Source organism: Mustela nivalis (genome assembly GCF_964662115.1).
Source record: "Mustela nivalis genome assembly, chromosome: 2".
NCBI classification, from domain to species: Eukaryota; Metazoa; Chordata; class Mammalia; order Carnivora; family Mustelidae; genus Mustela; species Mustela nivalis.
The window spans coordinates 80,130,130-80,145,771 of NC_139021.1; the positions used below are offsets into that span (position 1 = coordinate 80,130,130).

At 43.5% G+C, this 15,642-nt stretch overlaps 2 protein-coding genes across 10 annotated transcripts in view; one reads left to right on the top strand and one right to left on the bottom strand.

Moving 5' to 3' along the window:
- Positions 1-12,380, top strand: part of NSMAF (neutral sphingomyelinase activation associated factor) — a 58,711-nt gene extending 46,331 nt beyond the window's left edge. Inside the window, exons 22-31 of one of the 3 annotated variants that reach the window (XM_082720313.1) lie at positions 1,607-1,706; positions 3,011-3,069; positions 5,724-5,791; positions 6,584-6,651; positions 7,078-7,201; positions 8,504-8,587; positions 9,765-9,915; positions 10,317-10,419; positions 10,562-10,671; positions 11,679-12,380. In XM_082720313.1, coding sequence (XP_082576439.1) covers positions 1,607-1,706; positions 3,011-3,069; positions 5,724-5,791; positions 6,584-6,651; positions 7,078-7,201; positions 8,504-8,587; positions 9,765-9,915; positions 10,317-10,419; positions 10,562-10,671; positions 11,679-11,773 — 962 coding nt within the window. In that variant the 3' untranslated portion in view covers positions 11,774-12,380. Of the gene's footprint in view, positions 1-1,597; positions 1,707-3,010; positions 3,070-5,723; positions 5,792-6,583; positions 6,652-7,077; positions 7,202-8,503; positions 8,588-9,764; positions 9,916-10,316; positions 10,420-10,561; positions 10,672-10,762; positions 11,089-11,678 lie in introns of those variants that run through there. The other 2 variants (XM_082720312.1, XM_082720314.1) reach the window with 2 other exon arrangements.
- Positions 12,381-13,026: 646 nt separating this feature from the next.
- The window catches only part of SDCBP (syndecan binding protein), a 36,912-nt gene continuing 34,296 nt past the window's right edge, over positions 13,027-15,642 (bottom strand). For 6 of the 7 annotated variants that reach the window (XM_082720323.1, XM_082720321.1, XM_082720319.1 and 3 more), the window contains 2 exons: positions 15,282-15,373; positions 13,027-14,183 (listed from right to left, as the gene is read on the bottom strand). In XM_082720323.1, the coding sequence (XP_082576449.1) occupies positions 14,129-14,183; positions 15,282-15,373 (147 nt within the window). In that variant the 3' untranslated portion in view covers positions 13,027-14,128. Of the gene's footprint in view, positions 14,198-15,281; positions 15,374-15,642 lie in introns of all 7 variants that reach the window. The other variant, XM_082720322.1, reaches the window with a different exon arrangement.

Genomic DNA, 15,642 nt, shown 5'->3' on the forward strand with positions numbered 1-15,642 from the left:
CGGCCCCGCTCTCCCCCGCTCTCTCCCACGGTCACCCTGCCCCCCGGCCCCGCTCTCCCCGCTCTCTCCCGCGGTCACCCCGGCCCCGCTCTCCCCGCTCTCTCCCGCGGTCACCCGGCCCCGCTCTCCCCGCTCTCTCCCGTGGTCACCCCGGCCCCGCTCTCCCCCGCTCTCTCCCGTGATCACCCCGGCCCCGCTCTCCCCCGCTCTCTCCCGTGATCACCCCGGCCCCGCTCTCCCCCGCTCTCTCCCACGGTCACCCTGCCCCCCGGCCCCGCTCTCCCCGCTCTCTCCCGCGGTCACCCCGGCCCCGCTCTCCCCGCTCTCTCCCGCGGTCACCCGGCCCCGCTCTCCCCGCTCTCTCCCGTGGTCACCCCGGCCCCGCTCTCCCCCGCTCTCTCCCACGGTCACCCTGCCCCCCGGCCCCGCTCTCCCCCGCTCTCTCCCACGGTCACCCTGCCCCCCGGCCCCGCTCTCCCCCGCTCTCTCCCGCGGTCACCCCGGCCCCGCTCCCCCGCTCTCTCCCAGAAACCACTTCGCCATCCCTCTCCTCCTCCTCCTTCCCCACATACAGATCTAGAATTCAGGGTGCTTGGTATTCTGCACTTGATTCATTTTCTTAGTCATTTGATGAACAAACACAGAGTGTGTTGTGTGCCTGGCATGCGCTAGGTTCTACAATGAACTTGACCCCATTGTGACATCTGGTATTTGGAGAAGGAGGAAAGAGTACTCCCCTTCAGCCAGTTACCTGTGTTTCACATTTCATATAGGATGGCCTCAGGCTCCCAGGCTCCCAGGAGGAATCTGACACTATGTGGAACCCTGGGAGCAAAGTCCCTTGATTTCTTATCATCTACACTCCTGTCTGTTCCAGGCACCCAGGGACCTCACAGGTGCTGAGAGTGGAGTGTACTCTCAGGCCGGAGGAACAGCTCACAGGGGCCTGGGACCCCACGCAACCGGCCTTTCTTCTCTAAGAGATAATGGCCCATGGGGTTCAGTCATAAAGACCATGAGATTATCTTGTGATGCCTCTTAAACCCGTGCCCCGCTTAGTCACCAGGCTCACACCAGTGTCTTGTGATCACCCTAGGGAGCAATTGCCTGGCCCTTCAGATGGCAGGAGGGACTGCTTCTCTCATGCTGACCAGGGCACTTGTAGCTTGGAATGCAAGTCTGCTTTCTCCCCCTCGAAACTAAAAGGAAACCACAGCATTTCTAGGGAATAGTCAGGCTCTTGCAATGATTACTGACAAGGAAATAGTTACTCGGTCTTGTGTTTCCTGAAGTTCCTAAGGCAGGGGCTGAGTGAAAACTTCGAGAGCACTGGTAAGAGTATAAAAAGACTTCAGTCTTCAAAGATACTTTTCAGTCTGTCTCCCAAGGATTTTTATGTTATTTAGATTATACATTCTGTCATTTTCTCTTAACAAACGTGGAGCTCCCTAGCACATTTCAGGGTAGTTATGTTTCAGTGGGGCACTGTGTTTCCTTGGTCATTTGGTTATAATAGAAAATATTGTGGCCCTGATGCTTGTTGTCTCCGGTGCTTGTTAATAATTCAGCTGACTCACTGGGCAGCAATTCAATGTAGTCTCTCCAGGTGAAGAGTCTTTTGAAGACCTGACCGAAGAAAGTAAAAGCCTGGCCTGGAATAACATCACCAAACTGCAGTTACAGGAGCAATATAAAATCCACAAAGAGTAAGAGAACGCCTCTGCCGTCCTTGCCAAACCGGGGTCTTGACCTGGAGTGACACTGTTTTAAGTGGAGTTAAGAGGGTGGGAACTCTCTTTCCGTGTTGTCTTGATGGGTTTTTCTCCCCCCAACAATGTCTGTGGTGATCAGCCAAGTGTAGTCAACGTGACAAGGGGAAATTTGACACAGAATGGATTTATGTCAGTCTTCCATGCTCTCATGTCTCCTGCTGGTCCTTCTGGAGCCCAGGAGGGGGTCTGCAGCCAGCAGGTAGTTCTGTGCCTCTCAAACTGGGGTACACAGGGTACACCGCCCCTCAAGTCTTTGATGGGAGAAACATGGTAGATCTTCTCCAAGTGTTGAACTCACAGATATTGTAGGGGAAGGTGTGTCCTTTTAAAAATTTACAACAAGTATGTGGAGAGGGTGAGAGATCAAAGGGCGAAGTTCACAGGAGTTTTAAAAATAATACCCATACTTTCAAAAAAAGAGCTTGCTGTCAGGTCCAGAGGGGTTATGAGTGTTTAGACTTCTGCCATTAAGGGTATTCGCACATTTTGGTAGGAAGGTTTGAGAAGCACTGAGCTCCCCTGAGCCATCCTGTTATGGATGAGAAAACCCAGGCTCAGAGTCGGGCCTGGGGGTCTGCTCGATGGCACAGATATCCTGACATATTGATACCACAGACACCATGGGTCACGGGTGGGTCTGAACGTCCCAGTGCACTTCAGATCCAAGGCTAGGGACCAGAGCACACCCTCCTGCCAAGAAATACATAGTTCCACCTCATCCGTTCTAACAGTGGCTCTCCTTTTCTCAGAATCTCTAAGTGACCCACAGAAAGAGGCCCTGTCCTCCCGCAGGGTAGACAGGAAGGAACCCGTGAAAGGAAGTGGCAGCACCAGACAGAGTGTCCTCACTGAACCGAGGCTCGGTAAACTCGATTCAGCAGCAAAGCAAGTGAAGTGCTCGTAAAGGAGAGTTTCAGCAATTTGGGGGACAGTCAGATAAGGTGGAATTGAGGAGAAGCCAATTCACGGCATCGGGAAGATGTTCGACTTTGACGGTGGCAGCTAGGGAAGCCGAGAGGGGGAATGGTTTCCGGCCACAGGTCTCACCAGAAACAAAATTTGAAGCTCCCAACTGATGATTTGGTCGTGGCAGGTGTTATGTGTGCAGGACAGATCCAGCAGACAGGCTGTGACCAAAATACGTACAGACACTCGCGAAAATGAAATCCAGGACTTGAAAGAGACGAGTGTCCCAGCTCAAGGATGTTGGTAACTTATAAACCTCTGTCTTTAAACAGGGCGGTTACCGGAATAGCGGTCTCTTGTAACGGGTCTTCCGTGTTTACAACCTCACAAGGTGAGTTTTCCTGCCTGAACAGTGGTTTACCTGGAACCGCGAAGAATGCAGGTTTCTTGGTACTGAGTCAAGGATTGCACTTGGGTGTGCTGTCTCCACAGCAAGTGACTTTTGAGCAGTTTGTGGCATTTTGCAGAAAATGTCACTGCAGTTTGCCAGAAACAATCATGAGATTGCATTGCTGACAAGATTTCCAGAAATTCCAGGGACAGGGTGGGCACAAAGAGCTCACTCCCAGCTCCTTGCTAGGTGGGAGGCCCCAGAACAGCCGGGCGGCTGCAGAGTGTAGCCGGGGCGTCTCAGGGCACTGTGCATGGGAGCATGGACAAGTGCACCTTTGCTGTTAGGTGTTTCATTTGTGTCACGGGCTATGCATTTGTTGTGGAATTTCACTGGAAATACAAGGCACACATTGTTAATGTTCTACTTTATCAGATTCTTAGTCATCCTGCTTGGGTTTTAAGACAGTTCGCTCTGACAGTAGCCGGCTGTTTTGGAGGGGACTTTTCCTTTAGCCTTATTGGAGAAAATTATGTGTTTCACCGATTAAGTCTGGAAATGGTGCCGTGCAACCAAACCCTCCCGGAGAAGTCAGGCTTACCGCTCTCAGAGTCGCTCAAGATGGTCCATTATCTGTAGCATGTCCTTCCTCGCTCTCTCTGGGACAACCTCAGGATGCATACAACAGGATTTTGCACAAAGCACAGATAATGGTTCTGCTGTCGGCCAAAGGAAGTGACATGCAGGACGCACGCCAGGCCCCATTGGGGTCAGCAGGTGCCCTGACAGAGGGAAACGCTCCGCCTTCTCCCGGGATCCTGTCCCCCGAGTGTGCCAGCACCATCACACGAGACCAAATGCTGTATCGTGAAAGCATTTTCTCACTAAAGCTTTATCAGCAAGCAGAGCCTGTGTTCGTAGCTGGATTTGTCTGCCAGGGTTTAAGTCCCTCAGCCTCCTGTACTTGTATGACCTTGTCAACCATGAGTGGGGACTTGGGGAGCGTCGAGGCTTGAAACCCCGGATGCTCATTAAGCATGATATCCCTTCTTTGTAAATTTACCAAGTGAAGGGGAAAGAGGATTTTTTTGTTTTGTTTTGTTTTGTCTTAAGTGAGAAGCCTTTGTTTTTTTCTCTTTGTTTCTTCTGTTAATCACATACAGTACCGATATATGCATATCCTGATAGTCACCCCCAAGGGACCTTCCTTGCTCATACACACGTGGTCTATGTTTGGCTGTGTGGACACTCGGGGGGCTCATCAGCTGTGAGCCAGGCTCCGGCAGGCTCCCCTTTAGCATGGGCACAGAGTCATCTGTTTTGAGAACAGCATCCTCACATCCTGGGCTGACTTACGGCTTCCTGTAGGATCCCCCAAATTCATAAGCTGCAGTAGACTTTGTGGTGATGTCTCAGAAATGCCTGCTAGAAAAGGCATTCTTCAGAGTTAGCAGCATGGTCAGGAAGAGGCTCAGAGTTGAGTGTCACCCAGAGGATAAAGTTCAGGTAATGTTCACTCGCTGGATTTTGTTTCCAAGCTGAATGCTAGAGAGTGTTTCAGCTTGATGAAGTCTCAAGACCTGTATGTATTGGTATTGCAAAAATGAGGTCGAAATGTTAAAGTTTACTATACCGAAGAAATTATTTCAAGCTCATTTTGACCTTTTCTTTGTCATGTTTTGAGTTTACAAATTAGGAAATGTGTTTCTTGCTTCAAATATGGGATGTTCAGGGCGCCTGGGTGGCTCAGTGGGTTAAGCCGCTGCCTTCGGCTCAGGTCATGATCTCAGGGTCCTGGGATCGAGTCCCACATCGGGCTCTCTGCTCAGCGGGGAGCCTGCTTCCTTCTTTCACTCTCTCACTGCCTGCCTCTCTACCTACTTGTGATCTCTGTCTGTCAAATAAATAAATAAAATATTAAAAAAAAAAAAAACAAATATGGGATGTTCAGAGTTCATTGTCATTTTTGCAAGTCTTGGTTCCCAAGAGATTGCCTTTGTACACTTTTTCAGGCTTCTGTTAGGCAAGGACATTTTAATCCCTGCTTGATTATTCTTTAGGAAGTCAGTGGTTGCTTCATAAATGCTAACTCAGTTCAGGGGTAGCATACCATAACTGGGCAATTGGTTAAAAAAAGAAAAAAAATTTTTTTAATATATATATATCCATGATTTTTGTTGTCTTTAAAATTGCTATTTTACTACTCCCCTTTAACTTTTTTTTTTAAGATTTTCTTTATTTATTTGCGAGAGAGAGCATGAGCTGGAGGAGGAAGAGGGGGAGACAGAGAAGCAGGCTCCCCACTGTGCAGGGAGCCCAAAGTGGGACTCAATCCCAGGACCCTGAGATCATGACCTGAGCCAAAGGTAGACGCTTAATTGACTGAGCCACCCAGGCACTACTTCTCTTTAACTTTGAGCTTCTGTCAGTGACTAGGCCTGTTCTGGGTTTGGTCATGCTGAAATGTGAGCAGTGTGCTGGGCCTGGACTGGGTATGCGTTGGTTTCCTTGTCATGAGGTGACAGGTCACCAGATGGGGCCCCAGATCCTCTGGCCTCACCCCCTGCCCCGCTCCTGCTGTCTCCACTGTTGTTTATCCTCTGTAAGGGTCAGGAAATCTTTCTCATATGTCTGCCTTCTCATCATTAAACCAGATTCCACCCTGAAGATGTTCTCCAAGGAATCCAAAATGCTACAAAGAAGTATATCGTTTTCAAATATGGTGAGTTCAATTTTAAACCAGTGATATGATGGAAATTCATGTAGCACTTTGTTTTATACACACGTGATGGCATTTCGTTTCTCCCCAAGCAGTTGGGTTTTTCCTGTGTGATGTCTATAAGGTACCTCAGTGACATTACTTCTAAATTCAATTTAAAAATTTTTCAGGGTGCTTCTTTTTCAGAATACAGTGATTTTGCTTGTAGCCTAGAAAACTAGAAGTGCCAGCCAGTAGAATTCCCCTTAATAATTCTTTTCCTTTTCTGGAACTGTCAAACTAAACATGTCTGTGTTTTTTAAATAATGTATGCATTTCTGAGTGAATAGGACCCTGAATTCTAGAAAACCAATTCTTCTGAAAAAACACATTTTATTGTTAATGTAAAACATCCAAATGGTTTTGAAAGTCCCTAAAGAATTTTGGAAGTTCTCCCTACCTGTGGAAGCCTGTAATCCAGAGAGGCTCCTTGAGAATAACATGGAGCCCACCCTCCCCTCACGATTTACCCGCGTGAGGAATTCGTCCAGCCCAGGGCTCTGGGGGCCCTCCAGAGCCCCTGAACGCCCACAGGCTAGATCCACGTACCCTGGACACACTTATTTGTTTACACTTGGGAAGGAACCTAGCATCTAGAATTAGCCAGTTGAAAAAAAAACACTTCCCAAATAACGAGGAAAACCAGAATAAACAGAATTTAAGCATTAATTTTGGGGGGAGCTTACAGATAGTTTTAACATGTTAGGGATTTACTAATTATTGTATATAATTAATGTCAAACCATTTGTATTTCAGGCTTTATCATCTTGTTTACTTTTGCCAGGAGATGCCACTGTCATTAGTTCTTCGTGGGATAATAATGTGTATGTATCTGAGTGTGCTCCTGGTGTCATTCCACACATGGAATAGCTGTCTTTGTGGACAGAAGGCAGGAAAGGACAAGTCTTCCATTCGTGGGACACTGCATTTGTTTAGAAAAGGAGCAGATATTAGATAAGGCTAGTACTGGTGGCTTTGACTGTGATTGTATGAATCTAGTAATTTCTCCCACTGGACTCTGTTTTTCTGTTTTAACCTGAGGTGAAAACACAAATGAGCCAGACCTGGACATTTCTAGTTTCAAAGTCAGATACTGAGTATTTTGGTGTAATAACATTAGAATAGTATTTTGTAATTCTAGTGAGTCTTAGTGTAGAATTAAACAACGTAATACTCCTTGAATATGTGTTTAAGAGTCTCCAAATTAAGCTGGAATGCTTTTTAATAGTCCTCCTTTTCTTTTCTGTTAGCTATTTTTACTCTATAGCATTTGCAAGACGCCAGGACACGTTAATGGGACATGACGATGCCGTTAGTAAGATCCGTTGGCATGACAACCGACTGTATTCAGCATCGTGGGACTCCACCGTAAAGGTCTGTATAGATTTTATAACTTAAAATGTTTGGATACTGCAAGTATTATAAACCGTTATGCACCTGTTGTTAGTGTGCTTCCTCACTTCACTCCTTTTCACAGAGCGTCAGTGATCTGTAAAGATACTGAATGTCATCGCCTCTGTTTTCCCAACATGTGTACTTCTCAATAGGAAGTTTTCCCGATTACTGTACTGTGCGCTCAACTGGGGGTTGGAATGATGCAGAATTCACAAAACAGAGTTATAGAGAAATAAAGGTGACTTGTGAACAACACAGGTTTGAACTGCACAGTCTGCTTGGACATGGAGTTTTGCTGATAAATACATACAATACTGTGAATTTATGATTTTCTTAACGTTTTTTTCTCTAACTTACTTTACTATAAGACTACAGTATACAGTATACAGTACATGTAACACAAAATACATTGGTCAACTGTTACTGTAAGACTCCCAGTCACCAGTGACATTTGGGGGGAGTCAAAGTTACATGTAGATTTTCAACTGCATGGAGTAGGGGTAGGAGCTCTTCCCCCCCCCCATATTGTTCAAGGGCCAAGTGTATACAGTAACAGCCGCTCTTATCTCACAGTCAGAACTAGCAATTAATCTGTCAATCAGAAAATGTCAAGTTTAAGTGAGGACTCCTGAAAAGGGAATGCATTTTATTTCAAGTCAAAACATATAAATGCACATTCATTCATTATTCTGTTGATATGGGGCCATCCTTGCCCTCTTCTTTGGGACCTTACACAACTGTCTTGCAAAGACCACACCAGTACTCATCATCCTCAGCTTCCAATTTGCATTTATATAAAATGAAATAAAAAACCTAAAACTGTTAGAATTTCTTCAAGAGTTTTTCAGGATTTCCCCCATTCCTATCAATTTTCTTGCCCACACCAAATTTTATTAAGTTTTTTTTTAATTTTTTAATTTTTTTTTTAAATTTTAGTAAGTTTTTTGGTGACTTGCCTTTTTGGGTCTTCTCAAACCCTCAGTAGACACTACAACACTTTTACACTCATGTTTCCTCAGTTTGCACAAAAACCACAGAATACAACAGCAAGTACAGAGGGCAGAAACAGACACACAGGTGCAGTGGACACTCAGTGAGTGCTGTAATGGGAATAAAAACACAAGCACTGCAGGAAAGGAACTGGAAGCATTTCACAGCCTTATTTTGTTGACAAGTACGTTAACTGGCAATTGGTTGGTCAAGAGTGCTTTTCTTGAATGTGGTAGACATGCTTTCGTTCTAAATGTTTGCATATACCTTCTGCAATATATTCCACCTTAGGTGTGGTCTGGTGTTCCTGCAGAAATGACATGCACCAGGAGACAGCAGTTTGACATGCTGGCCGAGCTGGAGCACGACGTCAGCGTGAGTACCAGCCACAGCACTTCTCAAAAGCTGGGCCTGAGTCCCGGGGAGGGTGGGTGGCGGCAGTTGGTTTTACCCATGTTTTGTTTTTGTTTTTTCATTTTCATTTTCATTTTATTTTGCTTACTGGAGGAGAGCATGGGCTCTCCGTTCTTTTGACTTGACTCTTTGGGTTCCCAAGTCTGCTTTTTTTTTTTCCCCTCCAATTTGCCATTTCCCTGAGAATTAACTACCGTCCCATCCGATTTCCAAAATACCAGTTTCTGAGCATGACACTGAATATTTGGATACCCTTAAACTATCTGGGGTATAGATTTTCATGCTTTCTGACACAGACAGTAGACAGGGCCTTCTGTCCAGCATGATGGCCTCTGACAGTCTCGGGGGGCACACACAGGGACACATGAGCCAGGAGACCACACTCGTGCCGGCTGCACTGGGTCGGGTCCCCCTGCTGCATCTCCCGCCCGAGCTGACGGTACTGCCTTTTCTCCGAGGTACAAATTGATGCCTGACTTGCATGGTTGGCAGATGAGCTGAGGTTGAGAGATATTTATGTAGTCTGTAGCTCCAGGTGGACATGCAAATACAACCGTGAGATCCCCCGCTTTTCCCAAATCCCTCACATAAGCATGGGTCTGCTGTGCTTCAGACCACCTGGCATCATGGTACGGTTTATAACTCATGGAGGCATCATCCCGAAACATGTCAATTTTAGACCATGTTAAAACAGCAAATGGGGCGCCTGGGTGGCTGCGTCAGTGAAGCATCCGACTCCTGATTCAGGTCCTGGCTCAGGTCATGATCTCCTAGTTTGTGGGCTCAAGCCCCGTGCCCAGCTCCACAGTCAGTGGGGAGTTTACCTGAAAATTCTCTCCCTCTGCCACTCCCCCCATGCACTCTTGCACATGCTCTAAAAATTAAAAAATATTAAAATCCAGCATTACAGTTACCCTACCAATATTTCCTTTTATTCACTAGCATATGAAGAATTTCATTTTTAAGTAATGTTGAAACACATCTGCAGTAGTCACATCAGTACACCGTACAGTGGAGTTGAACATTTATTGTGTCCCCATAGCGGAGTCAGCCTAGGAAAACCACTAAGCGGAGTCAGCCTAGGAAAACCACTAATGACTGTGATTCTAAATGGAATACTTTGTGTTTTCTTCCTTAGGTAGATACAATTAGTCTAAATGCTGCAAGCACATTGTTGGTTTCAGGCACCAAAGAAGGCACAGTGAATATTTGGGACCTCACTACAGCCACCATATTGCATCAGATCCCGTGCCATTCAGGGACTGTATGTGATACTGCTTTTAGCCCAGGTAGTATGATCCTTTTTACTACGGATGATAACTGGGGGAGTCAGAATTATTACTTTAAAATAGAGAAGAATGTAAAAAGGAAAGCAGTCTGCCAATAAAAGTGTCACCTGTATCTGATGCTGTTTCAGGCACAGTAACATCTACTCATGCCATTTGCACCCACAGAAAACCTGTAGTGGACATTGTTCTTATTTCATCAGCTCCCCAGAGAAATTAAATTTATGCAAATGAACTCACACCAAAGGGTCATCAGCCCAGTGTCTTAGGAGCATTTCAAGGAGAAGAGAGTAGTCATTGGTTAAGTACAAGTAGCTCAAGGAGTCCAAAAGTGAACGTTATGTCAGAGATAAAATGTCAGAATCTTCAACACACTTCTGAAGCCGTTTTACCTCATGTTACAGACAGTCGCCATGTCCTCAGCACAGGAAAAGATGGCTGTCTAAACGTCATAGATGTGCAGACAGGAATGCTCATCTCTTCTCTGACTTCGGACGAGACCCAGAGGTAACATTTCCTGAGTTACTAGTAGGGGAAGACATGTACAAACAAGTTCATGATCCTGTCATGTGGGCTTGCTTTGGCAGGGTAATAGAGCCCCTCCTTCATGAGGACTGATCAGATCATCATTTCTAAATCATGCTTGCAGATGCTTTATCTGGGATGGAAATTCTGTTTTATCTGGAAGTCAGTCTGGTGAACTGCTTGTTTGGGACCTGCTCGGAGGAAAAATCAGTGAGAGAATACAGGGCCATGCGGGTAAGGGGTTATACAGCTGACTTCACCTTTCTTCCTAAAACGCTGAACTCAAACTGCTTTTCCCATCAGGAAGCACACTCTTCCCAGGCAGAAAACACACAATTTCCCTCCACACTGTCAGTGTTCCCCTCCAGCACCTTGGTTGGCCAGGTGGACTCCTTTGGGACTGAGATTTCTGTTGACAAGATGTTAGATTCCAAAAAGGAAGTTTTTATATTAACTTCCACGTGGAGAATTAAAAACCACAGTAAAAGCTGGAATCGTTGTTTTAAAAATACAGGCACGGAGTTTTAATGAAACCCCAAACAACACAAAAATTACAATGAGAACGATTTTCCCTCCACTACTGGCCCCACCCCAACCCCGCTGTTCTCCTCCCTGAACGATGTGTGTCCTGGAGTTGTGCCCTCTTATTATTGAGAGGGTAAGTTATAGGCATATGAACTATTCTGCCCGTTTGGTTTTTTTCCCACGTAGTATCTTGTAGAGATTCACTGCATTTGCTTACATTTGCATGGTTGCCTCCTGATCATCTGGAAGATTTTATGGTTTTTAATTCTAATAACTACAGTTATATGTATCTATTTACTTTTCACTGTGACCAGTAACTGCCCCCACTCCCCCATTCAGTCCCTTGCCTCTGTCACTAAGTTATGTGGTTATTTCCTAACATTATAAAGTCATCTGTTTAGGTCATCCTCAACTTACTGGCTTTAAGCAACATTTATTTGACTCCTTCCTGCAGAAATGGAATTAGCCAACTTCCACCAGCTCCTGCCTTCTCCTCTCATCCGTGTCTTAACCACTGCAGTAGGAGTCTGTTTGCATCCGTTATTTTAGCTTTATGTTTAAGTGGTTTTATTGCTCACAAGCTCCCTATACCAAGCAGTTATTTTTAATTTACGTACCAATTACAGGATGAGAGAAGACAACATAGTACTTGAGAGAACATTTTGGGGGGCCCCTGGGTCAACTTACCACCTAACCACAAGGTCTCTTTCTCTTAGGTGCTGTGACATGTATATGGATGAATGAACAGTGTAGCAGTATCATCACGGGAGGGGAAGACAGACAAATTATGTTCTGGAAATTGCAGTATTAAGTGCCTTTTCCTCTCTTGAATGTTAAGTTGAACTCTATTTAATGTATTTTTAAACCAGACTTTTAAATGAACTGGTGAATGTGCAATGATAGTAATTAGAAGTTTTACCACATGAGACATTTGTGGTTTTAAACTTCCTAAATCATGGCGACTTCACTGAAAGCCATTAGTTGCCATCCTCTTAGGCAGACAAAGATATGACAGTGTTAGGGAGAAAACATTACATTTGAAAGGTGGATGGTCATCCTAGTATGCTGATGGTCAGAAGGCAGGTTTGGGTGGCAAAGAGAAGTAGCTAAGAGATACTAAACTAAGATGGGAAAACTTTCAGGAAACTGAGCAATTTTGAATTTTCCAAGAAAACGTGCAGTATTCTCTACTACTTCTGAGTCACTCTATTTTGTCTTCCTAATCTAAGAATTGCTGCCCACTGGGGTTTTGGGTATGTTTTCTTGGAGTGGTTACTTTGTATAACCTACTGTCCTCAGATTCTAAGAACCTGGGGAATGATTAGCAATTAAGTTTACTGTGTATAGGAACGATTTATTTCATTATAGCTATTAAATGCTCATCTTTTCTACATTAAAGATATTTTTCTGTAATGAAAGCAGTTTTCATTTTCTTATTTAAATGATTACCAAGACTAGTAGTACCTTTTAAGAACTTCAAGTATGGTTCCTTCTAGAAAACCATAAAATGTCATGAATGTCATTCATTCTTACATTTTTGGAACCATCCTGACTCACATCTAGGAAATTAGGTAGGTAAACCGGGAAGCCCTGTTTGGTGTGCTTTTCCAAATTTCAACAAGGTAAGCTGTAAAGCCACACTACTGACCTCCTTTTATATTATGACAATACTTTTAAAGGCTGTAGGAGTTTTATTTTGTAGGCTGTATGATATGGGGGGAAAATGACCCAGAGTAATAGTTTTCAAAGTCAGTTTTAAGTGTCATTGGACATGACTTGGTCTCAGGTATTGCAGAGAGCACCCATGGCCTCTGTTGAGTTCCTGATGCTCAGCCGTAAGTGTGCAGGCTGGCCAACCGTGGTTCCCAGGTGGAAGCACTCTTCCTGACACACCTGCTCTCTCGGCACAGACAGCTTTTCTCAGGGCCTCTGGATGCTCACTGCTCCAGGAGACGATTCCCACAGGCCCAAGTTGTGAACTTCATGCACCCATTCTCTAAGTCATGCAAAAGTTTGGTGAAGGGCACTGATGCTTTCAAATGATGCAACAGACTAAAAGTCCACTTTATTTATACATATTTAATTAAGATGAAATAGGCATAAACCATAAAGAAAAAAAATCAGTTTAAAGTGTCACTTCCATTTTGTAGGGAGGGGTCAGGAAATGGAACAGATTACCTGGGAAACATCCTAAGACCACCCCAAAGTAGTGAGGTCACAGAATATTAAAGACAAAATTAAGTATTATTCCACTTAATCTACAAATGAATAAAGGGAGTCAAAACTTTATCCTACTTGGTATAAGAATTTTTACATTTAATATATAGTGAATCATTTCTCAGAAAGTAATACCGGTAAGTTTTAGAAGAAAGAAATTTCCATTACACAACTGACTAGAAAATCTCAAATGCAACTAAGCAGCTATGCTATAGCTCAGTATGTACCATTACAGTGTTCTGGGCTAGTGTACATTTCAGTTTAACACAGAACTGCATTTTGGGTTTTAGAAAGGCAGCAATAGTTATATTTTGGCTTTTATTCTAGATGCTTAACACAGTTAAGGCGACAGTTGAAGCATATTAAGTAAAGGTAGTTCTAATTAAATGATGATCAACACAATCTCTAGCAACCTACATACACTGTATAATGCTTACATGGAATGAAACCAGTGTACTTAATTGGTATTTTACACGCACACACACTCACACAGAACTAAAAAAACATCAAAAGCAGTCATTCTACATGTACTATGGCTACACATTAAAAATGCAATTATACCATAGAACTAAAGTAATATGAACAGCACTACTTGATATGTAAGATAAAGGTGACTGGTTCTAACACAGAGCTAAGCCTGTATCAGTCATTCTAATCATAATGGCTTGTAAAAGCATCGGGTTTCCAGTAGAGAAACTACTCTATGAAAATCAGTTAAAATCTGTCCAAAGTTTCACATCAGTAAAACCAGGATAAGGCTACAATGATCTTGAAGTGTGAACAAGATATCCAAGCAGAACAGTAAGATTCCCAGCCATAATGTAAGATAGAAAGGTCTTCATGCAGCATATGCTCTCTGGCTCCTAGAAAGCTTCATGTGCATAATATAAAGTTAAGTTGCCCAAGAAGTAAACTGGAGTTCAGTGAAGTTTCCATTGTGCCATGACTTTTAAACCTCAGGAATGGTATGATCCATCAGGCTTTTCATAATGCTTGGTGCCATCCTATGAGAGAGTAACTTTATTAAACAGTGTGGTTTGGGTTTCTTTTTTCAAAAAGGCTATGCTAATCCAAAAAAATGCCCATTCATATTCAGCACTTGCTAGCATCAAGTGGGACTGTGGGGAAAGGGAAGGGTTTTTGTTTTTGTTTTACATGAGTTCAGACCTAGGAGTGTCAGGGGAAATCTAGTCTCAGGGGAAAGCCATCTGTTTGCAAATATAGCCAGAGTGAAACACTATCTGCACCTTCGCTAGAAAAGTTAGATAAGATACAAGTAAGTCCTCATATATTAAAGCTGATGACTAAAAACAAGGAAAATGACAACAATGTTATGAACTGGGAGGGACATTGTAAGGGGGAACCTGTCACTGTTTTAAGAGAACTTGAGAACAAGCAGTCTTGACTGTAACACTTCCCTTTTCTTTCTACCCAGAAACTGAATAATTTTATTAAGATATTGTGTTTTTAATCTTTGAAATCTTATTTCCAGAGGCAAGATAGATTCTGAAAGAAGGAGCTAAGTTGGCTTGGCAAAAACAGCTATGATAGAAGCCAGGATTTTAAAAGTTCTAGGGAAGGTAACAACACTTGATGCCTCTCTTCTGTTCCCCACTCAGAGGTGTACAAACCTCCTGTCCTGAGGCCCATCCTAGCACCCACATCCCTGCATGCCTCTACCTACCTCCGCAGATGCTCTCAGAACAAAAGCATTACTCCTAACATCCCACAGACAAGAATTCTCCAACATGAACCACCAGAATAGATTTCTACTGAGCAGAGAAGCTGTAGGCAGAGTGCAACTGCAGTCCATTTTACTGAAAGCTAAAAGGAAAGCCTGCCCACTTTTACTCATATACCTCTTTCCAACTAGAAAATGTCAACATTTCAGAAGTGTATGGTGAATTTTATTCAGTACTTGCAAAGTTGTGAGAGATCGTCCTTACCTACTAATTCCTCTGATTTAAATAAGTAACTTCAGATTTCTAGGTAAATACCATGTCATCCCTTAAGTAAAAGAACCAAAGATTTGAGACTTAATATAAGCAATGTACCTTAACTCGGAAAACCGTAAGAATCTAATTGAAGTACTGTATACTTACCGTTTAATAATATGTTCAAAGATAAAAGCAGGCATGATTGTAATAGTAACTACAGTCTCAGATGTTGACAGTATGTCTGCAATTTGAGAATCCTGTTGGAAACATGTAATAAAAATTATTAAGGCTTTATTTCAAAATATGAAAGTATGTTATTCTTGGTAAATATGTATGTCCTCTAACATCTTGCTAAGATCTCTAAAATCTGACCCTTGATATTTGTCATTTATTCCAGTTTCTTTTACCAAGTTTAATTCTATAGAATCACAATTTTATAGATGGAAACAAAATTGCTATGTAAACTGAGTAAATATTTTAGCTTAAAGAATCATCTTTTCATTACTAAGATGAAATAATTTTTCTA